The sequence below is a fragment of the Rhodamnia argentea genome, chromosome 1, assembly GCF_020921035.1.
Source record: "Rhodamnia argentea isolate NSW1041297 chromosome 1, ASM2092103v1, whole genome shotgun sequence".
Classification (NCBI taxonomy): Eukaryota; Viridiplantae; Streptophyta; class Magnoliopsida; order Myrtales; family Myrtaceae; genus Rhodamnia; species Rhodamnia argentea.
The window spans coordinates 27,261,516-27,285,463 of record NC_063150.1 but is presented as its reverse complement, the minus strand read 5'-3'; the positions used below and the strand labels follow the sequence as shown (position 1 = coordinate 27,285,463).

The 23,948-nt window shown below is 38.3% G+C and overlaps 1 protein-coding gene and 1 non-coding gene across 2 annotated transcripts; both read left to right on the top strand.

The window, feature by feature from the left end:
• Positions 1-4,313: 4,313 nt before the first annotated feature.
• Positions 4,314-11,050, top strand: LOC115751762 (probable serine/threonine-protein phosphatase 2A regulatory subunit B'' subunit TON2). The gene is made up of 12 exons (XM_030689745.2): positions 4,314-4,740; positions 5,562-5,653; positions 5,881-5,943; positions 6,050-6,148; positions 6,752-6,910; positions 7,384-7,455; positions 7,605-7,737; positions 8,248-8,312; positions 9,280-9,355; positions 9,446-9,547; positions 9,663-9,855; positions 10,579-11,050. Exons 1-12 carry the CDS (start codon positions 4,602-4,604, stop codon positions 10,814-10,816), a joined length of 1,431 nt encoding a protein of 476 aa, XP_030545605.2. The 5' UTR covers positions 4,314-4,601; the 3' UTR covers positions 10,817-11,050.
• Positions 10,180-10,298, top strand: LOC115751814. The gene has a single exon (XR_004016678.1). It is a non-coding gene; the product is annotated as a small nucleolar RNA snoR104 (small nucleolar RNA).
• Positions 11,051-23,948: the final 12,898 nt, after the last annotated feature.

Genomic DNA, 23,948 nt, shown 5'->3' with positions numbered 1-23,948 from the left:
TGAAAAAGAGGGGAACTTCTCCAGGTAGCTGGGACTTGGCCATATTCATCAGATGAGATTTGCAGTGACTTCGACTGTAATTCAATCAAATCCGGCATAATAACATATGGTTCCCGAATTTTAGTTCTATTCACAATTTGATCCATGAATTTTTAATTTATGTAATATGATTCATAAATTTTAATTCAATGTTCAATATAGTCCCTATATAATATGAAAAATGCTTAAAGATTCAGGGTAAAATTCTAAATAAGGACATGAAGTGTTTAGATTGTTTAAAAAAAGAATATGATTGAAGGATATTTTTGTCATTTACTTTTTAAATTTACTTATCTATTTTTCTTTAAGCCATTTCTTTTTTCTTTTTCTTTTTCCCCCCACCAGGCCACCCATCAAGAGTTGTGTTACAATATGGTTACTTTTGGAAAGAAGAGTTGTCTTCTCTTCACTTATATATTCACATTATGTAGCTTTTCATTTTACACTTAAAAATTTCATAACTTCAATTTTCGTTTTTCTCAAAGAAAATACTGCCATCTTCTCCAATTGTTTTCCTAGAAATATCTTAAAGAAATATCAGAATTGCTATCCGATATTCTCACCGTGACTTTGTTGTATCCTAAAAAATATTTGCCAAAAACCATTAGCAATGTTATGGGGCCAATAAATCTTTAAAGAGAGTGTTATCATGCCCGAAAATCTGATTCTGTCGCTCATTCCATTTGCTAAATTTCCTAACGATCCCAATTAACTTCTTTTGAAAATGAAGATTTGCGTCCTAATTAATCTCTTTTGGAAATGAAAAGTCGTGTTAGAATATAGTCACTTTCGAAATGAAGAGTTATCTTCTCTTCACGTATATATTCACATTACGACTCTTCTCATTTTACATTTAAAAAATTCAGAACTTCAATTTTGGTTTTTCTTAAAGAAAATACAGCCATCTTCTCTAAGGAAAACAAAACAAGAAAAAAAAAAAAAAAAAGGCAAAAAAAAAAGAAAAGAAAAAGAAAAGAAAAGGCAAAAAATAGAAAAAAAATTCAAAAAAGTAAAGGACAAAAATGCCCTTCAAATATGCGATTTTTTGAAATAATTTAAGTACTTCAGGCTTTAATTTGAAACAAGGTCCACTTTAGACTCTTATTTGAGAAAATAAGAGTACTTCAGCCCCTTTTTTTGAAATTTTTCCAAGATTCGAGGACTATATTAAATATTAGACTAAAGTTTGGAGACCATCGAGAGACTTGCACCTTGGACAAGAGTTTAGGGACATTTGTGCCATTTTTCAATTAATGGTACGTTGGTTTTATGGAAAACTTAAGATTTGGAAAACATTTTTCGAAGAATGATTAGTTATATATCATAGAAAAATTAGTCAATGAGAAAATACTTTCATTGTCGATACCAATTTATGTCTAACTATTTTGGTGAGTGATGAAAATATTTTACATTCATTCATTTTTGCAAGCGATTATTTTTTAAATTTTTTACGCATTCTAAAATTCTATCATTTGCTCCCAAATATTTGCTTTTTGTTACTTTGGTTTGCAATCCTTGATCGACTTTCTACCTTTGAAAGGATTGGAAGATGAAGTGGTGATGGCTCTGCTAGCCCATTTTGCTTTTTCTGCAGACAACACATTGAGGCCAGACCTTGTATTTGCATCGACCGCCCCTCGGAACACCTTCACGTCATCCCGACTCACCCAGCGAGAGGCAACAATACGACAAGCAAAATTACTAAGAACGAAAGCCATATGGATCGGGTCGAGTACGGATCAATTGTGTCTCGTAAGGGATCTACTCGACCGGACCCAACTACATGGCTGGTTGATGTCGGAAATCTTTTGCGGTACAATAGATTATGTTATCGAGTCGCGCATGGATCGCTCAAATTCCGTCACCGAAAAATAAGTTGTAACATACCGATTTACAATGTTTGGCGGTATTTCCATTATGTTATTCTGCCTTTGATCCGCAGAAAGGGAACGTGTAGAACGAAGGTTGCTTCATGCCTCAAGTAAAATCAAAATCAAAGAGCAAAATCTCCCGCAAGCAAACAGGAATTACGCAGGTCAACCATTTTTGCTGATTTGACTACAAACGCCATGAAGATGATGGAAGAAACAACCCAAATAATACATCAAGAAATTCATCTTCACCGGAAAAAGCCTTCGCCGTGCTCGGAAGGAGTCGAGCCGCCGCTCCGAATCTCATCTCATCCCTAGGGGGTGCGGGGGAGGGTCGTCCTGATCATCATCTTCATCTCTGTCCGGCGACCAGAGCACCTTCCCTGTTGGCTCGGCAATGGAACATCACGTGAATGTTCACGCGCGGCCACGGACCGACCGGGACTAGAACCGAACAAGAGCGCACCGCAAGGACATAATCAGCGGTTGCCCGTCCAGGCTAAAGGCCTCCGTCGGGCGCATCGAAATCGGGACACCAAGCCCGAGACTTCCGCCGCATCCCATCGGCTAACCTCGATGCCCGAGCAGCTCTGCCCTCGGGAAACAGCCAACCCATCAGGATGCTCTCGCTGCAACCGCTTCGGCTTCGAATGCGAGCCTCGAGATCCCACCAGGACCAGAAAAAAGCCCCAGATCCACCCGTTTTAGCCGGTAAAAACAGTTTAACGAAACATTCAGCACGAGAACGCGAGCAAGATCGCCTCTTCGGTCGCCCAAACCTCGCAGCCAGAGCAAACTCTCCGCTCTCCCCTCACAAACACCCAAGATCGAGTCCGATATGAACACGATAAAGGGTCGATCTGATGCGGAGAGGGAAGCGAGTTCACCGACCCACGAGGCGATCCCGACGAGAAAGATCTGCACAGAGCGACATCCACAGGCACGGCCTCGTCCTCAAGGGTCCTTTAAACTGCTTTTGCCGGTTAAAACAGGTGGATCCGAGAGATTCTCCGCTCCGGGGCACGATCTCCGAGGCTCGGATTCGGAGCAGATGCGGTCGCCGGCGAGCGAGCTCCGATGGGAGCGACCGTCTCTCAGAGGGCAGAACTGGTCGCCGCCATTGAGGTTAGCGGATGAGATGCGGTGAGGAAGGCCGTGCGGACAAGGAGACTATATATACGCACGCAACGCAGTCGACTCCCAGGGCAGTACGGATGACGCGCGTTTGGAGAAGGGCAAAGAATATCCGGTCGTACCCTGTTTGCCAGATACGGCGCAATCTACATAAGGCAAAACTTGAGAATACGGAGATCATATACGGTTTGGGATGCGAAAATTACACTGTACGGAACGCGGAAATTAATATTAGTTATGAGATATTTTAATTGTGTTATAAATGAGAAATTCTTGTGCATATTAGAATGTAAACATTTCAAATTACAGAGTTTCACAAAAACACGAATTATATCTTTTAGAAGATGGGTTAATTATTACGCAGTTGTGTCAAAATTTAAGGAGTGATTAACAACTTTTTGAAGGTGAGATTCATCGGGGCAACGATGTCAAAGCTCGAGAGAGTTTTGCGCAATTATCTTGGCATAAAAAAGTTTTTCATGACACGGTATCATGGACGTTTAATAGTATGAGTATTTTCAAAATATCATAATCACCTTTTAGATTATTTTTGTATACAATAAGAATATGTTGAGTTTATGGGGCAAAATTAAGAATAAAAAAAAGGTGAAAATGGTTGAGAATCATTTGGTGATTTTGATTGAGAAATGTGAGGTGGAAATTGGAATGATATTTATTGTGTGTTTATTTCCTTGAAAAGGAGGTGATCTAGCCGCACCTTTCGGTACCACTGCATCTAGTACTTGCACTTTGGCTCGGACATTTTCTTTACCCCTTCTTACCTTGAAAAGGCAAGGGCACCTTGCGCTTTAAATCGATAATCATATTTCGGCAAACCTAGCCTCCTCCCCAAATCGTGCTTGCATTTTTTATTGCACATGGCTTTCCTTACGTATACATCAAAAACTTGGTGTCTTCCATTTAACGACATTTGATTGAGAAATATGAGGTGGAAATTGAAATGATTTTTGTAGTGCTACCGTGCTTGTTTCGCAAAAAATAAATGATTTAGAAATTACTTTCCCAAAGTTGATCGTATTTTTTACAAGAAAATATTGTTTCCATTCATGAAAAATCGTTGTCGATGCTGAAAAGAAAATTCATCGACTCATTATTTCAAGAAATAAGAGCGATTATTTTATCAATTTTTATTTTTCACGAAATAAAGAGGGTCTTGAAAATAGCAAAAATTCAAGCGAAAAATTGTTCAAAAAATTTCAGAAAGAATTTCCAACGAATAAATTCTCACTTCTTTTCTTCAACCCCGTGAGAATTCGCAGAGCTTTCTCAAGCTGATAAACGTCGATACATAAACCGAACAAGCTCGCGAGCTGAAGCTGCGATAAATTATCACTTCAGTTTCAGTCCAATCCTCCCATCTCCGGTTCTCTCTCTCTCTCTCGTGTCTCCTCGGTGCAATGCGCTTGGCCTAGGGTTTCCAGTTCCATCCACTAGCGAAGTTCCATTTCGCTCTTGCATGTGGGGCGAGGTCTGATTTGAGCTTCGACTTCGGCCACGACAAATCCGATTCAGGTTCCCTCCCTGCCGCACGCCGCCATGTACAACGGTTCGAGCGACGGTGAGAGCCACGAGGCGTCGCAGAGGAAGATCCCCCCGGCGTCCTCCATGCCCTGGGTCCGTAACCTCCGTCGCTTCATCGGATCCGGTGCCGGACTCGGTTCCGAAGCCTTGATGGGTCCGTTTTATTGCCTTCTCACTTTTGCATTCGTAACTCCGCTCAAGCGGGATTTGGTTTCTCTCTCGATGTAATGCATTCGATACGCTACGAATTCTTCCATGAAACTTCACCAATTGATCTTAGGGTTGATCATGGTGTTATGCATTCAGCTGAGGCATCTTATCTATCCAATATTGGCAAAATTGGAGCTTGTAAAATGGTGAAGAAAAGATTTTGACCTCTCGTTTCGGAAGTGACCTCTTAGCATTCTTTTCAACTCAAGCAATTAATGATCTGCAGGGGCTTTGTGTTGGCGAGAGATTGTATTGTTAGTGGCATGGTGCTTTGGACTTGAAATGTGGTTGATGAGTTGGTGATATCGGATTCTTTGATTTCCCTGTTTGGTATATTTTGTCTTGATTTCCAATAACATTAAAGCCAGCATAGACTCTTCTTTGAATTTAGGGGTAACATGAAAATGAAGAGTAAATGTGACCCTTTTTTCGAGACTAATCTTGAGGTGTCTAATGGACAAGTGGGAATTAGCTCCATTTTTCTAAATGGGGAAGAAAAAAATGTCATGAGCTCTTATTCTTCCTGTTTAGTTTTGAATCTTTCATGACATATCAGCTGCTATGGTATAAAGCCGAAGGGGCGCTCAGCTACTTTGGGTGTAGAGACTTGGCCACAGTTTTTGAAACATGCCTGTTCTGAGATAGTTAAGTAGGATAGATGAAGTTTTTCAACTGTCATCCCTCCATCCTTGAACGGCTTGCATGCACTTGCAAACTATAACATGCAAATGGAGTTGATCATGTTCTTGTTTCTCTCCGTTGTAGAGCTGGAGACCAAGAGGATTTTGCTTGACATATTCAAGGAGAAGCAAAAAAAAAGTGCTGAAGCTGGCACCATTCCAAGTTTTTATAAGAAGGTATGGAATAGAATTATTTTGAATGGCTATACAATTCTTAGTTGTTCATTCCGTAGGTATTTGCATTGTGTTTTGCTTTCACTAGTTGAACTAGTTCCTGGACAGCTGGTTTAAAAGTATAAGGGCAGGAGTTTTCCTTAATTATTGTATAATTTGACTTCATTTCCTTGGTATACATATATTTGTGTGATGACTAATCAATTCCGATTTTCTACATACCCACTTAGAAACCCGAAGAAGGATCCATCAGTCATAGAGTACAGAGGCTTGCAAAATACCGGTTTCTCAAGGTATGTATTTGTTGTACTGGCAACAGAGTTCTTAAGAAATCTAAAGAAGCTTCCAAGTAGTTTGTACTTTTCTTTCTTCATGAATTAACATTCGGATCTTTTGCAGAAGCAATCGGATCTTTTGCTTAATGCAGATGATCTGGATGCAATGTGGGTTTGCCTGAGAGAAAATTGTGTCATCGATGATGCTACAGGGGCAGAAAAGGTCTGTTTATTTGAGCATTGTCCATTTTTGTGTACTTTTTTTTACTTTGCATGACTTTGTCTTCACAGGTCTTCGGTGCTCTTTGCATTTTGTGAATGAAAGTTACTGGTGGGATTTATTGTTAAATTTTGGTCAATTCTTAGACAGAGCAATTCAAATGTTTTCTCCAGGCATTACCCCTTTCTTTCTATTTTATTTATTAATTGTTTACTTGTTGTAACGCTTTCTCATCTCCTCTTCCATGTATTCGAAAGCATGGAGCTTTACATTGATGGACAGCTGTTTTCTGAATCTTACAATATCTTTCTCAGTGGTACTCTATATCATTCATCTTCAAATGCAATTTGAAGATTGTTTTCTCAGTGACAGCTACTGGTGGTATTGCTGATTTTTTATCGTATGCTTAAAGATATTGAGTGAAATGTATGCTCCAAGCAATACCCCCTCCTTTCTAATAAGTTTCTTATTACTTTGTTAGAAAAAAAGAGGTCCCTCCTTGCGCCTCTTTTCAAAAGGTTGTTGCTTTACACGTATAGGCAGCTTTTCTTTTAGTGTTGGTAATGATGGTTTCTGAATGAGTTATAAAGATTCCTTCATTTTCAGATGAACTATGAAGATTTTTGCCATATTGCATCTGTATGTACGGAGCAAATAGGCCCCAAATGCCGACGGTTCTTCAGCCCTTCAAATTTCATGAAATTTGAGAAAGACGAGTCAGGACGAATTGCCATTCTTCCTTTCTACCTCTATGTGATGCGCACGGTATGTCTTACTCATCGATGCCTCCACTGAAAATTTGATTGTCGGTGGAGTCCACTGGAATAGTTGATCGTTACTGTATAATCTGAAAGTGCATAGTGAATAAAAGTAGAAGGCGATTTTGCATTAGCATGGCTGGTGAATTGGTTATTGAGCATTGGCTGTGTAGATATTGACTCCTGCCCTGTGTGTTGGATATGGAATGGTAAGGGATGCAAAAATGCCTATAATTGGACATGAATGCTTAGGATTGATGTGTAGCAGATTATTAATCCTTATCTGTTCTTGCATATTTCTAATGTACTAAAACAATTCTTTTATCAATGAATTTCTGCCTTGTCAAGAAAAGGTAATGCTTGTGGATCATGCTATTCTCGTTAGCAAATTGCAGAGCACAATATTAGGCTTGAATCAGTCATGTAGAACAACATATAAGTCTATCTGTTGCTAAAATATATATGTTCTTTCTTCTTCAGGTTTCACTAACACAGGCCAGAATCGATATGAGTGAGCTAGACGAAGATTCTGATGGTTTCCTTCAACCTCATGTACGATACTGCCTTCATGCTTCTTTTCTATTCTACTTCTCTATTTTGTCTGAGGACTTTTATATTGTAGTGTCATAATGGTATTCGTCTAACTGCTATCGCTTGTCTGGATTTGTGAAGTAGCTGACTGTTCTGGTTTTGTGTTTTAGGAAATGGAGGCTTACATTAGGGGTCTGATTCCTAATTTGGCGCAGCTACGAGACATGCCTGCTGCATTTGTTCAAATGTACTGCCGCATTGCTGCACGCAAGTTCTTCTTCTTCTGTGATCCTCATAGACGAGGTATGTGGCTAGATCTTATACAGGTAGTGTTTATGGTGTCTCCTTTATTGAAGCATGATGGGAGTTATATGTGAATCTACTTGTTATCAAAGCTTTTTTCCTTGTGTTGACCACTGTGGCACACTTGGAATAATCTGTGAGGTTGCTTGAGCATTTCCTTTTTATGTTGGTTACTAAATCCGGTATACTAGGGTATGTAAATAAAATTTCTGGTCGTACCAGTGACCTCTTGTTGCTTGATGATGGTCAAGATTGGCAGTTTTCTAAATGCTACAAGATGAAGTTTATGGATTTATTGAAGTCAGTGTTGACCAATCTTAAATTCCAATTGAATCGGCAATAGTATCACTGTGACATACTAGATGCCTCATGTAACATGACTATATAGATGTAGTGGATTAGTTTTTCTTACATTCTTTTCCATGTAAGGATTGGATATTTGGATGTTTAGGTCTGAACTCTGAAGTTCCTCTTCTGTTAAAAGAAGCTGACTCCGTAAATTCTTTCCAGGGAAAGCATGTATAAAGAAGGTGCTGCTTAGTAACTGCCTTCAAGAACTTATGGAATTGCACCAGGTAGATATAAATGTAGAGTTTCTTGCCACTTTTCAAATGTTCTCATAAAACAGTTTTAAGTTGTAGTAGACTTCAATCCTCCTGTTTTTTCCTGTTTCCCCAGGGCTGCAGACTATTTACTCACCTTTTTTTTGGGAATTCCTATTCCTGATGATAAGAAGGCTTTATCACTTGCACATCCTTTTGCTGTCACCTAGTTCTCATTTTAAGTTGGAGAAGTTCTTTTGTACTTGCTTAACCTGACTCGAGCAAATGCCAGTTTGGTACGCCACCTGGTACAGCTCTGAGAAGGAAACTTGCTGAAAAGTCATCCAGAAGCGTCTTATTGGCTGAATTTTAGTAGGTGTCTGAATTCTGTTGACAAGATTTTGTCCCGCACACATTTGGTTCTTCTAACAATTCGTTAGTAGGGAGACTTTATTTTGATGATAGCTGTTGGTGGATGCCCGTTCATTTCCTCTTGTAGACTGGGTAGAAGGAGCTTAACGTATACACCCGTTGGTTTATACTGTTTCGCATTATATTGCAATTCTTGGTTTGGAATCTTTTAGAGGCCTTGTCAATTGAATCTTCTCGTATGCCATTACCTGTAATTGATCTCTTTTAGAAAGCTAATCACCCCCCAGGTGCACTTTGAATTATTTGTATTAGCTGTTAAATGTTAGTGAGAGGCTGCTCAGCTTTAATCGTCAATGCTTTAGGGGAAGGTATTGGGAGGCTGGGGATCGGATAAGTGTTGTGTCTAGCATCAGAGGATATCGGTCAAGAATCTCTTCTCAATGTGTAGTGAAATCCATTTGCTAGCAGAATAGAAATAAACACTTGCATGAGCTAGTTAAGAAAGGAAATTTTTAAAGCTTAAACTAATCAATAAGTCAATCACTTATTTTACAGTTAAAGGTTAATTTATTGATATTGAAGATTTGTATTGATGCTTAGGCATTTTATTTTCCTAATTTTGCATCAGGAAAGTGAGGAAGAAGTTACTGACACTGAACAAGCTGAAAATTGGTTCTCATTGACGTCTGCACAGCGCATATGTGGTGAGTGCTTTGAATTTCTCTATAATTGTTATCCCTCTATCTCCATGTAGTTGATATCATCATCACATTTGATTTTTCATTTTTTCCTAGATATGTTCTTGGCACTTGACAAAGATATGAATGGAACGTTGAGCAAGCAGGAGCTCAAGGAATATGCAGATGGTTCACTAACAGAGATCTTCATCGAAAGAGGTAGGGAACAAAGTTGCTTTCCCCGTGCTACTTGCAAAATTCTGAAAATCTCAACTTCCACTTCCAGTTTATCCGCTGGCTTCATTTAATTTGTTTTCTTAATGTTTCCTTTTAGTATTCGATGAGCATGTACGTCGTGCGAAAAGTGGTGGAGGGAATTCTAGGGAGATGGACTTTGAGAGTTTTCTCGACTTTGTTCTGGCACTGGAAAACAAGGACACTCCTGAAGGATTAATATATCTGTTTCGGTGTCTTGATCTCCATGGAAGAGGATTTCTCACAACGGCTGATATTCACTCTCTGTTCAGGTCAATATTTACTTCAACTTTCATAATATTGCTTTTGATTGCTTCCATGTCCTAAACCAGTTTCCTCTTAGTATTTAGCTTCTTAAACTTCATTTAAAGCATTATATGTGGTGATAAATGTGTGTTGATTTCCATCTTCTTTTCGTCTATGTCATATTGTTACTTAAGACTATATTCTTTATGCCCAATGCTCCGAATTGGCAAAATTATCTAGTTACTTTCAAAGTCTGCTTTGACAGTGTGAAAGAGTCTGAAGACATACCTTTTTATAGTGTCATATCTGAGCATCCTAATAAAGTGGATTTGCAAAATGGAAGAAAAGAGGGGAAACATCTGTATGTGGAGATGTTACCTGATACAGTCTTCCTATAGAAAAAGTTCTGCAGTTTCCTGCTTGCATAACTCAAGGAAGTTGTGCAAGTCTCAAAGTTGCAGGGACATGATTATTGAATGTAAACTCTTGAGTGCCGAAATCCTTTGATTTACAGACTGTAAGGCTTGTTTTTGCAGTGGGGGGTGTAGAGGTAGAGAGGGTCATAAGAGTTGTAAAATATGTTTAATGCCATGGGATGAGAAGAGTGCTGGACCAATTTTTCATCTATGGTTGGGCAAACTACTGCGTGATTTGAAATCCTCCTTTTTATTTTGAGTTCTGTTAAACTTATGCTCTCTCTCTCTCTCTCTCTCTCTCTCTCTCATGCTTAATTATTTCTCAACGGACAGGGATGTGCATCAGAAATGGATTGAGGGTGGGAACTATGAACTGTGCATCGACGATGTGAGGGATGAAATCTGGGATATGGTTAAACCTGCTGACCCGCTGAGTATCACATTGGCTGATCTTCTGGCCTGCAAGCAAGGTGGGACAGTAGCCAGTATGCTCATCGATGTGCGTGGTTTCTGGGCCCATGATAACAGGGAGAACCTATTGCAAGAAGAGGAAGAACCTGAAGAAGAATGACCAAGCATGTCCCCCCATTGTTGGAGTGGTCCCTAATGCTAACCCCAGTCTGATGTCTGAACTAAACTATCGGTTGTGATTTCTAGTTTGCCTTGACCCTGACTGTGTATTGCTGCTTTGGCATGTGTAGTTATTGTGTAGGTTAGATCTTTTGTAACTGGCTTCTTGATTTCATGTTTCTTTGGATAATTCGGTGTAATTATCAAAAGAAGAGAAGTGTAGTATTCCATTCTGGATGTAGCCTCCTTTTGAAAGCATTGTCGATAGCCATCTCTTCCTTGTCCCAAACTTAATTGGAAAAGGGCAGAGAAGGCCGATCAGTGCAATCGATTGAATCTGAACATTTCCGCAAACTTTTCTTAGTTGCCATAGTTCTTGCTGGTCCGACATGGAATTCTTTCTATGCTACCGTGAGTCGATTTGTTTTGTGGACTAGATTCTCCTTGAACATGTATAAAATTTATTGATATTTGTAGTGATGTTGCTATTGGTGGTAAAAGTCACGTTATTAATCAAGAATGCATCGAAATGAATTGATAAGTGCAGAAAATTTAAAGTTAACAAATGGTAAAATTGCTTGGGTGGCCGGTATCAGCAGTCTGCCTGTCGATACTGTGTTATCCTGAAGATAACCATGGGGATTACAAGATTAAAAGTTGTATAGTCTGGTATTTGCTAAGCAAGTTCTTGCATTTGGTCGAATGTACTGAGATATGGAAATGGATGATTCGGCCAGACAACATCACCCAAGCTGATGTGATAACAAGCGTTCGCCGTCACAATTTTTTTCAGGTGCTTCTTGTTATTCCCTACATAAGTCCTACATAGCCATTTACCCTGTGGGGTTGCAATTTAGTTAGGTGATGTTTTGGGATACAATTTTTGGGCACCAAAGCCAAATGTACCTTCCTCATCAAGCAAAAGGGAGGATATGCACATCAAGACTAGAAAGATAGATTTGATTCAACGTCACAAATGATCACTGTATTGACAAGACAATTTCCAAAGGTCATAGAGCAGTGACCTTATTGGTCAGGTGAGTCTGGGAAAACTAGTGACTATTTCAGGGGCCACTTAGCAAGGGTGAAAGCAAAGGCACTTGGGAATATCCTTACCGCAAATCCCCCAAGGCCTCTGTAATTCTCCAAGGAGCTTTTGGCAGAAGGCATTGCACGCTTGGTTCTCACACTTGGGGAAATCGTAGTCCTTCCCACACAAACGTCCTGTATATTTCCCTAATGCCACATTGCCTAAAAGTGAAAATGACACAGGAAAAGCAACAAAGTTAGGCTTCTTCCTTATAAGAAAACTAAAAAATAAGACCTTATCAATGCCAACTTATAGTTCTGATCATGAAGAGCATGAGAAATTAGAAGCATACAGCAGAATAGAGCTAGCACAAGGATTGCAGCAACTTGGAAGTTCTTCATCTTCTTTTGTTTCTATTTTTCTCTTGGTTGTTCTTTCCTACCCTTGGAATTTTTCTGACTTGTGTATGAGTACGAGGGAGGAATTAGGTGAGCAGCTTATTTATATGCTGAAGAAATAGATGTTATACCGAAATTTCGGAAGCATGCCACATTTTATAAATGAAGAGGATTAACTCTTGTAATATCAGTGCTAACATAACAGTCACCGGGAAGTAACGGTGGCATGTGGGCCGCGAGTTGTAATGGAGAGAAAAGGGATACTACCCATTATGGACTGCACTCGCGTCATTTGCATGATACACATTGCAACAAATTTTGCACTTGAAATTTGGAAATTTTCAACTTATGGTTGACTTGCTTCTCCACACGTCATTGTCAATTTGTGACGCGAGTGCTTTCGACACATAAAATATGTACGTGAAGCTAAGCTATCGCATATTGTCCAACAAAAATTAGGACTTTATACACAATTTCGTATATAAAAACGCAACAGAAAATAAAAACACTTTGTCATTAAGAATTGACTGGGTAATTGCCCTTTTCTCTGAATACAACTTGTGGCCCACGTGCCACCATTACTTGCAAAAATAACAGTGACCGACAGTTACGGGAAAAAATATCCAAAAAGTCATAAATCTATTGTATTTATGTTAATTTCGTCATAAATCTTTTTTTAGTGTCAATTCAATCCCAAATCTTTTACATTGATGCCAATTCCATTCTAAACATTTTTATTAGTACCAATTAAATCATAAACCTTTTGTATCAGTGCCAATTTAATCCTAAGATTTTTTTTGTATTTGTACAAATTGAGTCAATCGAGTCAATTTTAACCCGAAATTGTTAATGTGGATCTCGATTATCCTATGTGGCATGGCCGGCGTTAACGTGGACATTTTTTAATACTATTTTAATTATTTTTAATTTTTTTACAAAATAATATAAAAATATAAAAAATATAAAAAATATAAAAAATATCTATGTCTGCGCCGGCCATTACACGTAGGACAACCAACATCCATGTTAGCTATTTCCGATCAAAATTGACAGAATTGACTCAATTGGTATAAATGCAAAAAGTTTAGGACTGAATTGACACTAATCCAAAAAATGTTTAGAACTCAATTGATACTAGTAAAAGGTTTAGGACTCAATTGGCACAATTGTAAAAAATTTAGGACTCAATTGACACCGAAAAAAGGTTTATGACTAAATTGGTACCAATACAATAGGTTTAGGACTTTTTGGACACTTTTCCCGACTGTTACTTAAGTGTTTTCCTTGGAGATTTCTGTTTGGAATGCTTTCATGGTTTACCATGGCATTAAGTTCTTTTAAGTTCAGGAAGTACATTTATGTCTGTGGTTGACTAAAATTTTAACACCCCTCCCAACACATAAATGACTTTCCTACTCCTCAAACAACATTTAAGTGTTACAAATTCTCTATTGAATGAGGCACTGCTTTATCAATCAATGTTGATATCAACATGATAATTATCAAAGATACTAAAATCAACAAATTGACCGATCTTATAATATATAAGGATTTTTTTCATTTACCATTTTCATTATTGTACTGTTTTACTTATGCAGTGTAACACTTTGTAATACCTTTATATAGGGGAAGTCATCTCCATAATGATAGCATTGAGATCAAGAATCAAAAACTTTTGTTCTACATGTCAGATCAGCATCTTCATGCTAAAATTGACCGAAATGATTGTATTGGAAAATCCCTCAAAGGTTTAAGACTACACTGGCTAACTACACCGGCAAAATTGAAAAATTTAGGACTGAATTGACATCTATATAATAGGCTTAGAACTAATTGGGTAATTTACGACTAATTAGGGGAGCAGTTGATAGCACCATGGACTTGCCTAATCCGCAGTTTGTTTGCCACCTGACTAAGAGATCTGTCTCTATTCCCACAAACCTGTGTCGACAAAAGCTGCTACCACGTTGCAATTGGTCCGAATTTAATCGGCTAATTATAGATGGATAGAACTGATGGAAGTTGTAAGAATCTGGCAGCTTTATCCAACCGACTTGAATTTTCCTACCTCGCATGGCTCGTTGTTCAGTTCTTGTGGTTTCTTCTCATGTTAACCAAAAGCAAAAGAGATTAATGGCACGATTTTTAAACTTGAATTTTGATTAATAATAAGAAAGAACCCGCTTGTTTTAGTTTTATTTCTTCTATCATCCACAGGTTGGTTTGCGTGCACAACGAGATCAAGTCAAGTTCTCTTCCATCCTTAGTCCAAGGGCGATGATTGCTCGAAATGTCCGATTTGTAAGAAGTCGAGCACAATCAACATGGCATCCCGGACATTTTCCAACTTGTGTGTAGTCAGTTCATCAATTAACTTCGTCATTATCATCTGCCCGTGCTATATTGTCCATCCACCTCCTGTGCCTATATGGCTCGTCCCGGAGAGAGATGACGCTCCGATCGCAACAAAATCATGTGGTATTTCGAGATATAACTCTTCCTTACATAATTCAGTTCGAGATTAGTGATATTTTAGAGAGAGAGAGAGAGAGAGAGAGAGAGAGAGAGAGAGATGTCACAAATGATCAACTTTATTGAAGACAGGCTACTCAGAAAAGCCAGGGAAGGAGCATCTTAATTAGCAAGGTTGAAAGCAAATGCACTTGGGTAGATCCTTGCTACAAATCCCCCAGACACCCTCTATGGCTCCAATCTTATTAATACAGAAGGTGGTGCAAGCTTCATCCTGGCAGTTGGGAAAATCATAATCCTTGGCACAAACATGACCAGTATACTTCCCCACTACCACCTCGCCTTCATGCCCGCCCACCCAAAAAAAGAAAATAATAATAATTGAATAAAAAAGTTAGATTTATGCATAATACATATACAAAAAGATATAAATAAATAATTAGAAAACTACGTCTCTGGCAAACGAAACTTACTTGTCGCTAAGAACAGAACGAGCACAAGGATTGCTGCCCCTTGGAAGTTCCTCATCCTTCCTTTTGTCTTTCTTTTTATATTCAGAGTTTCAAATGTTGTGGGTGTGAGATAGGAATTTGGGTGAGAATGGTGTCATTTTTGTATACTCAAGGAGTGGAGAGATGTACAACCAAGTATGGAAAAGATGCAATATCCGCTGTATTGGGAAGGAAATTCAATGCAGGATTACCTTCCCCTTCTCTATGTTCTCGCATTGAATGAAAGTCACCCTTCACGGATTCTCTGTTTAGCACTCTAATGAAAAGGTTTATTTTGTGTTACTTAGCATATCAGGAAGGTTCACATCGTTTTGTGCTACTTTTTCCTAATTTTTCAGTAATAAACCAATTCAAGCAGAGATTTCCTTATTTCCTGCAAGGGAAAATGACATAAATGATCTGTGAACTTTGGCACGATATGCAATGTTGTCCCTAAAATTTTAATTTGTTCAATATGGTCTTTGAATTTTAACCCAATGTGCAATGTGGTCCATGAACTTTTAATTTGTTCAATGTAGCTCCTGAACTTTTAGTACATGTTCAATTCAGTCCCTCAACTATATGTGTGACATCCCGAATTTTCATAGTTAGAAAGTAAAATAAACCCTATAGATACATCCTTTGAGAAATTCTTCAAGGAAGCTATTTTGAAATTTTACAGGAGTTACTTCGATGTTTCATAAGGGAACGATTGATTGATTTGTTTAGGGAATTTTTGGGAAATACTATTAGAAAGATATAATAGGAGGACGTAGCTTATGAATTGATAATTGTAAATCAAATAAATCAATGTTAAGCTAAATTGAACTAATAGTAAGTTAAATTTCTAAAGAATAAGAATGGGGTCAATGCTAGGTCAATGATAAATTAATTTTCTAAAGAAAAGGATGAAGTCAATGTTAAGTCACTACCAATAAGTCAATTTTCTAAATGATAAGATCAATGCTATTTTCATGCATTAAATAAGGTTCATTAATTAAGCATATAACTGGACCAATCGAATAACAATAAGTGGCTATTCTAGGAATCTAGGGTAGTAGCCTAAACAAATGGATTAATAGGAAGCGAGCTCATTAATGAAACTTGAAAAATAAGTTAGAAAAGTCAAATACCATAAATGTGTCCATATTATGAGAGAAACTTGATGAGCAAGTTGCTAATAAAGAAAAATGAAAAAGAAGTAGAAAATAATAAATACATTCCTAATTACCATGAATGAAAATACATTAACAAGATTAGTAAAGTTAATATGCTCTCCAATATAGTAAAATGAAATGTCATTAATAATCGATTTGAAATGCTTTCTTAGAAACTTATATAAAGAGACAAAGGTCGACCAACACGAGGACGGAGTACATCACGTCAACCGGCTCGGCGAACCGCCCGCCCACGCCACCATGAGGGATGGCATGAGCTCGGATGGCGCCCTATGGACGGCACCGACGGCCTTTGTCCCTTGACGGAGGTCGATCGTATTCTGAACTCGCTAATTGTCTTTAATTAGTAAGGTTAATTTAGAGATACTTAGCTTGATCTAATTAATAAACTAGTTAATTAAGATTGTAATCAATATGATTAAAGTTTCTTGAACATTTGGACCAATGGAAAATTGCCAAGAACCTATCCTAGGATCAAGATAACAAGTGGAGCAATAGAGAATGATAAGAGGCTAGAGACAAAGCTATTTGGTTAGGATTGTTAGGTGGCTTCTTATTAGAATGATAAGTGGCCATTAATAAATAGGTTTTGAATTCAAGAAGCTTCTTCATTCAGATGTTTGGTTTTTTAGGGAAAAATCTCACTATTAAACTTGAGAAATTTTTAGAGCAAAGTCATGAGGTTGTTCACTATATATAGGGGTGGTTCCTCTCTTGAAAAAGACTAGCCAAACTCTCGCTACTTACCCCCTCCTTAGCCGACCACCTCTCCCTCTCTTCCTCTCCTCTTGCTACGCCAAGCTCCACCGCCACACTGCCTCATCGCTGCATGCTGGCCGCCTCACACTTGCGCTGCCTCACCACCTCAAGCCGCTCGTCCGCCATGCACGCACTCCCACCGCCACCTCAACTATCCACCGTAGTCGCCACCGAACTCACCATTCACTTGTCGTCATTGTCGCTCCACCGCCTTTCCCTCGTTCTCATTTAATTTTATTAAAGAGGTAAACTAAAGAGGTAAATGAGATTTCTAAATGTAATACAATAATATCCGCTTATTACTTGATTTAGTGTTGCATTTTTGTATGATTGCATGCGTTCATGAATTTCATGGTATTAACGACAAGTTTTTAGTTAAAATTGCATGGAAAGGGGTTCGAGGACGCTGAGCGAGGAACAATCGAAGATGGATTAGGAGTTGCCAAGGCCAAACGGGCCGGCAAAAGACCCATCCCAGACCAAGTCATGTCTAGAACCGGTCCCACCCGGCCCGAACAGAACCGGCTCGATTTTGCTTGGGGAACCGGGTCGGTCTGGAATGGTTCCAGACTAGACCGATTTGGTTCAACCCGGCTGGGTGCAAAACGGGGCTGATTAGCCTAGTCTTTGGTGGTTCAAGAGGTTGATTCAGTTTTGAGCCTCGTCGAAATGTTTTTTCGGATTGGAAACGATTCAATTAAACTCTCGTCCCGCTTCGTTCCGACGTTTTGCACATTGGATAACATGAAAAGATAATATTGATGCATGCGTGTGCAAGTTTGTGGATGGCATTAAAAGACATCTACATGCTTCCGTTAGCTCGAGAAGCTACGGGGTAAGGGCTCGAAGATAAACGACGTGAATTTAAAGTGGCCATTGTTCGCTACAACGGAATTGATTACTATCATCAGCCAAAAGTTTACTTTAGGCGATGGCGTAGATGTCGTTTATCAAGTAATTGAATTACATTTGCCGTCGTACACATGTAGTGATGATGTTCCGCGCTACCAGAAGTCTCGATATAACCTCGAGAACAACAATGCCCAAAAAGTAAAAAGAAAAAGTATATGCATTGTTGCATTTTAATGCTTGGATGAAAATGATTCGATTGATGATGCATGACATGTCCTTGAAATGAATTTCAAGGTAGTTACATGCTAAAAGTTTTTTTTTTACATCATTGGATTGGGTATTATTCTAATATTCCTATCTTAGGCCTAGAAATTTCATTTACTAGGCTATCTGCTCAGCCCAATATTTTTCAGGAAAGAAAATGGAGTTTCCACGAGGTCCACTGTTTGGGTACCCTGCTCGTATGACCCACCTCCGCCAAACTATAATTGAAGTAGAAATTGATACTTCTGTATCATTGCAACCGTATGGATCGATGTGGGATTGGCACATAAAATACCTGTTGAGTTCGTCTCATGGCATGAACAAATGCGAGAGGGCATGATGAGAGGACCACTGCGAAATCTTAATATCCATGGCCCATCAGGACCTCAAGGTAGAGCAATGTCTTGAAACGGATGTTGCTGAAGAAGTAGGGCCATCCTGTCCTCCGATGAGTAGATGGTCTAGCGGATTAGTGAGATGAGTGAATGATTGGATAGCCTCCAACAATTTTTGGTGTATAAGATAAGTTGGGAGGTGAAGTGTTGTGGGTATACTAGGATGAGTGATATGCGTAGCTTTCCTAAATTTTGGGTTGTAAAATAGAATAGGAAAGTTAGGCTTAATATGAGGAGTATTAGGCGATGTACAAATGGTATGGGATGCCCACCATATATAATATTAAGAAGGTTTGTAAATGTCTTGGAAGCTGCTATGTCTGCTATTTACATGGGGTAGTAAATCCTATACATTTAAGAATAAAGGTTGACAGAAAATAAGGAAATATACTAGAATTAAATTTAGTATCTTATAGTTGAGAAGTCGATGGAACTAACACCTAGGGGTCTTTAGGCAACTCTATGACAGAGAGAGACCATTGGTAATTCAATTAGCAAATTAGATGTCTAAGATAAAGAATAACGGGGCCGGTCCTGAGGTTGTCACAAACACAATTGTTAGATCAATGGAAAGATAAGAGAGAATAGAGAAAACAATACACGAGGATTTAGGTGGTTCGATCCGAGTTGGTATATACCCCACTTCATAATGAGAGGAGGTGATGACCCAGATATGACCAATGGTGATTTGCAGGCTTGAATCGAAAGCTTTCTCACACTCAACTCCCAAATTACACCCTTTTCACCTAATATTTTAGTCAATCTTTTAAGAGTTTTAATTACAACCCTCTCAGAGAGAAACCCTAAAACTATCCTCAAGAGGCCCTGCTTGTGTAATACTAATGCAATGTCACAAACTAGGTCAAGAACAGACTTGAATCTTGTGTTTTCGAGGGTTTGCGGTGTCACTTGGCGCTAGCTTCATGCCCAATGCACTTGGTCCGGATGCCCGCCAAAGCTGGCCAAGCGACCTGCGCATTGTGGGCGACCATAGTCTAACTATGGCTATGCACAATTTATTCTTGCAAACTCATTTTTGAACCCATGCTTGTCTTCCGCGTCAGCCTAGCTTGAATCGTTGGCCAAAACTCAAGACATTCTCAAAATGGTCAAACTATTGAGATCGAATGTTCTAATTTATCGATCCTAATGAGTTGGGTTGAGTGAAAATCTTGATCCCAATGCAACATATTCAATGTGGCTATTGGTAAGTTGAATGGTAATATATCATATCTTGTTGAAAAAGAAGAAGGGATTATTGGAGACTTCTCGGTAGGCAAAACTCGATATTAAGTGGAAAAAAGAAGAAGAATTCTTAGAAAAAGAAACTTCTCTGGATATAGTTTCCTTGAGCTTTTATACCAAAGACAAATAATGAGATTTCGTATTTTCAAAATCCGGATTTATGCAACTTATTTAACCTAAGACATTTTATTAGACGTTTTGGCAAGCGTGCAAGCACAACATAGGATATAACTGTAGTCTACTTGCAACTTGAATATAGGATAAAACTTAGAATACAACATAGAAGGTGTGAAGTATATGCTTTACAGTTATGTTTTATCATCGGTATGGATGTGAAGAATATGTTGCATTACAATGAAGCTATCATGCACTATTGCATATATCATACTTCATATGATAGTTGTTAGTTCTAGCATTATCACCTAAAAGGGGTAAATAGGTAATTTCAAAAGATTTTAGAAATCAATGTGGAAATTCAAACGGATAAGATTAGAGCTTCATTCAGAAGATGATTGATAAACAAGATTGAAGGTGTCCTCAAATACATCAGCGTGCGCAATATCGCTATCACGTAATAATAGAGAGTCGAAAGGATAGAGAAATTGCATAGAGAGTTTATAATGGTTCGGCTTTGGTCAGGCCTACGTTCATCTCTTTATGCTGATAGCTAATTAGCTGGATTCCACTAGTAAATAGCTCAAAGGTTACAACTCGGTGATAGCTCTTGAGTCGAAAGACTTCTGGCCTAACACTCGAATGTTTCTTCTCTAAGTATTACAATGTTTGGATCAAAGATATATAAAGAATGTAAGATTGTCTTGATCTTGAAATTTAGAATTCTGTTCTCTTGCTCGTTCTTACTCTTCGACTTGAGATGTCCTTTTATACTCTTCCATCTTCAACTACCCATTACAAGGCATCTAAGGATCACTCCCCAAACTTCCCCGTTTGGACGAGACTATATCAAAAAGATCTCGTAGCCATTGAGGTCGACAATGGAAAGAATTCTCTATTAGATCAAATTGCCCATACAATCGTGATCTTAGGGTTCCATAGATAGAGTTCTTCATTAGATGAGTCATCCTCGCTTTCTCTAATCCATGTCCATGATTGATCTTCAAGTTTGAGAATCTACAAGAATGATCTAGCTTGATTTGGTAGCCATTGTGATGATGTAATATTCCAATTAAATCATCTTATTGATATCTATTGATACTTTGGTCGTTGCACATGAAATACTCTCTCGGACCTTGAGTTTCATTCCAACATCCGAGCGCTCCGCTCAATATCCGAGCTCTATACAAGCATTTGAGTCCCTCGAACATCGTCTTAGCCTTTTCTCACAAATTCAATCCTGTGTAGCTTACACCTTTGGACAATCTGCAAAACAAGTATTCCATTGCATTAACTTAGATACAAAAGATCATAGATTGTTTTGTTAATCTTCAAAATCAATTAGGGTTTTTCTCAACAATACTTTTACGGATGAAGATATCGTATAGTTTGTGGAAGGCGACAATGGGTTCTATACAAAAAATTCTAATAATTGGGGCTCTGTTTGTTTGGAGGAGAATGAATAATTTCAAAAATATCTCGTAAATCTCTCGCAAAAATGAAAAAGAAAATCATCATCAACGAAATATTGAGACAAGAATAAAAATATTTTTCATTGGCTAATATTGTCAAGCAATATATGATCTTATTAATAGTACATGTTAGGTGATTTTCTTTCAGGTAATTAAACAGGAAAAATTTCAAATAAGAATCCAAAGTGCTTTTATTTTCTTAAATAAGGGTCCGAAATGGAAGTTGTTACAAATAAGTACACGAAAAGCCCTCATTTTCTTAAATAATGGTCCGAAGTGGACCTTATTTTGAATAAAGGCCTGAAGTAGCCATGTCAATCTCAAAAAAGGCTTGACCTCACTGGCCAATCAAGGGAATTTTCATCATTTTTAATTTTTTAATTTTTTCCTTTTTCTATTTTTTATTCTAAAAAAAGTCTAAACTTAATAAGAAATCAAAAAAAGAGAAAATAAAAAAACCAGACAGGAGGGCTAAGACGTCCACCTGGGACCACCAACCAGAGGTGAGGGCATGCAAGCCCTTGCCAAAAATAGGAGAACCAAAAATGACTGGAACGCCACCGCGTCAATGATTTCCGGCCAAACTTGGTCGAAAGGACTACATGGGAAAATCGTGGTTTAAGATCGAATTGACCAAATTGAAAATTTGTAAGTCTGAATTAGCCATCATAGAATAAATTGAGGATTTTTTGGATAACTTTTTCATTTTATTTTAATCTGATGTTGTGTGGTGGTGTGTCTGATCAAAAGTTTTACCTATAATAGCCTGTAAATAGGCAATGTGGAGTCCAATAAGGATTATTCTAACCGCATATCAATTTTTGAACATGGAAATGCAGTTGCTTTTGCTTTATGTTCTTCAATTTCTTGCACCTTTCCTGCATTGAATATTGAATGCAGCCAAAACCAAACTTCTCGAGATCTGTTGCCATCAACTTCTTGAAACCTAGAATTGAATGTTCGAATCGTTTTAGACCTAAAACATCAAGAACCAAGATCAATTCAAGTTCCCTTGGATCTGTTTAATTTAACGCAGAGCAAGGATTGCAATTGCACAAAATTTCCGGTGCGCTGATGTCAAGCGACCGCTAACATAGCGTTCCGGGCATTTTCCAACTCTCATAAATTCAGCACAATCAGTTTATAGATTTACTTCATCAATACCATGAGGATCGGCCTCTCGTCCCATTGTCAATCTATGCCTTATGCCCCGATGGCTCGTCCTGGGGAGAGATGAAGATCCGATTGCAATAAAATTACGTGCTATTTCGAGATAAACTGTTGCGGACATAATTCAGATCGAGATTAGTGATACTTGGAGTGAGAGAAAAAAAATTCACAGAATGATCTCTTTATTGAAGGAGGGAGGGAGCATTTTCACTTAGCAAGGTTGAAAGCAAACGTCCGAGGATTTATCGTCACTACAAATCCCCCCAACCCCATCTTTGGCTCCAATCTTCTTAATGCAAAAGGCGGTGCGCGCCTCATCCTGGCAGTTGGGAAAAGCATTGTTCTCCCCCACAATCGCCTAAATAGACTGGTACCGGTACACGACACGATACAACACTAAATGCTGGCACATCATTTCTTAAAAATAGAGAATTCTAACACGTCGGGCGAGTGCCCAAACTAATATGAAATCACACATTAACCCAACAAGGTCTATCCTTTTTTAAGCTTAAAATGACTCATTATGACACGACAATTAGACAAAATAGCACGAAAAAATGTTATATGCAATAACCAATATGTTATATAAGAGAATCAATATGAATTAATTTTCAAATAATTCGAAATGTATGATGAAATTTAACAAAGTAACTAAGTAATTATTTGACTTAAGTGACAAAAATTGGGAAGAGAAATTATTTTCGGTAACAAAAATTTTGTGCAGTTACCAAACGCGTTTCTATTCTAGGAATAGAAATTTTGTGCGATTACCAAACATGTTCCGATTCTCTAAAACTTATCTAGGGAACAGAATCCCAAAAAAACAATCTTAATCAGAATCACTTTTTCGAATTAAAATCGTTGCTGTGCAAGCCCTTAATTGCCGCTAAAAACAGAATGAGCACAAGGGTTGCAGCAACTTGGAAGTTCTTCATCCTTGTTTTGTTTTTTTTTTTTTTTTTTTGGGAGTTCAGAATTCTTTGGTGTGTGTGAGATAGGAACAGGGGGTGAATGGTGTTATTTATATATGCTGAAGGAATAGAGAGATATACGATACAGATTCTTTTGTGCATTGGGCAGGAAATTCAATTGCGATTTACCTGCCTCAATTTTGTGATATGCGCATCTTCTTATTTGGGGTATATAACGTCAATTCATTTAAGTTGGTGGCCATGCGGCTTGACCAAAGTTCAATCGGTTAATGTTGGTCTTTTTGCTGATTCTTGGTAATAAACCATTTCAAGATAAAAAAGAATCAGAAGTCTAGGAATACATGCTTGGACACTGAAAAAA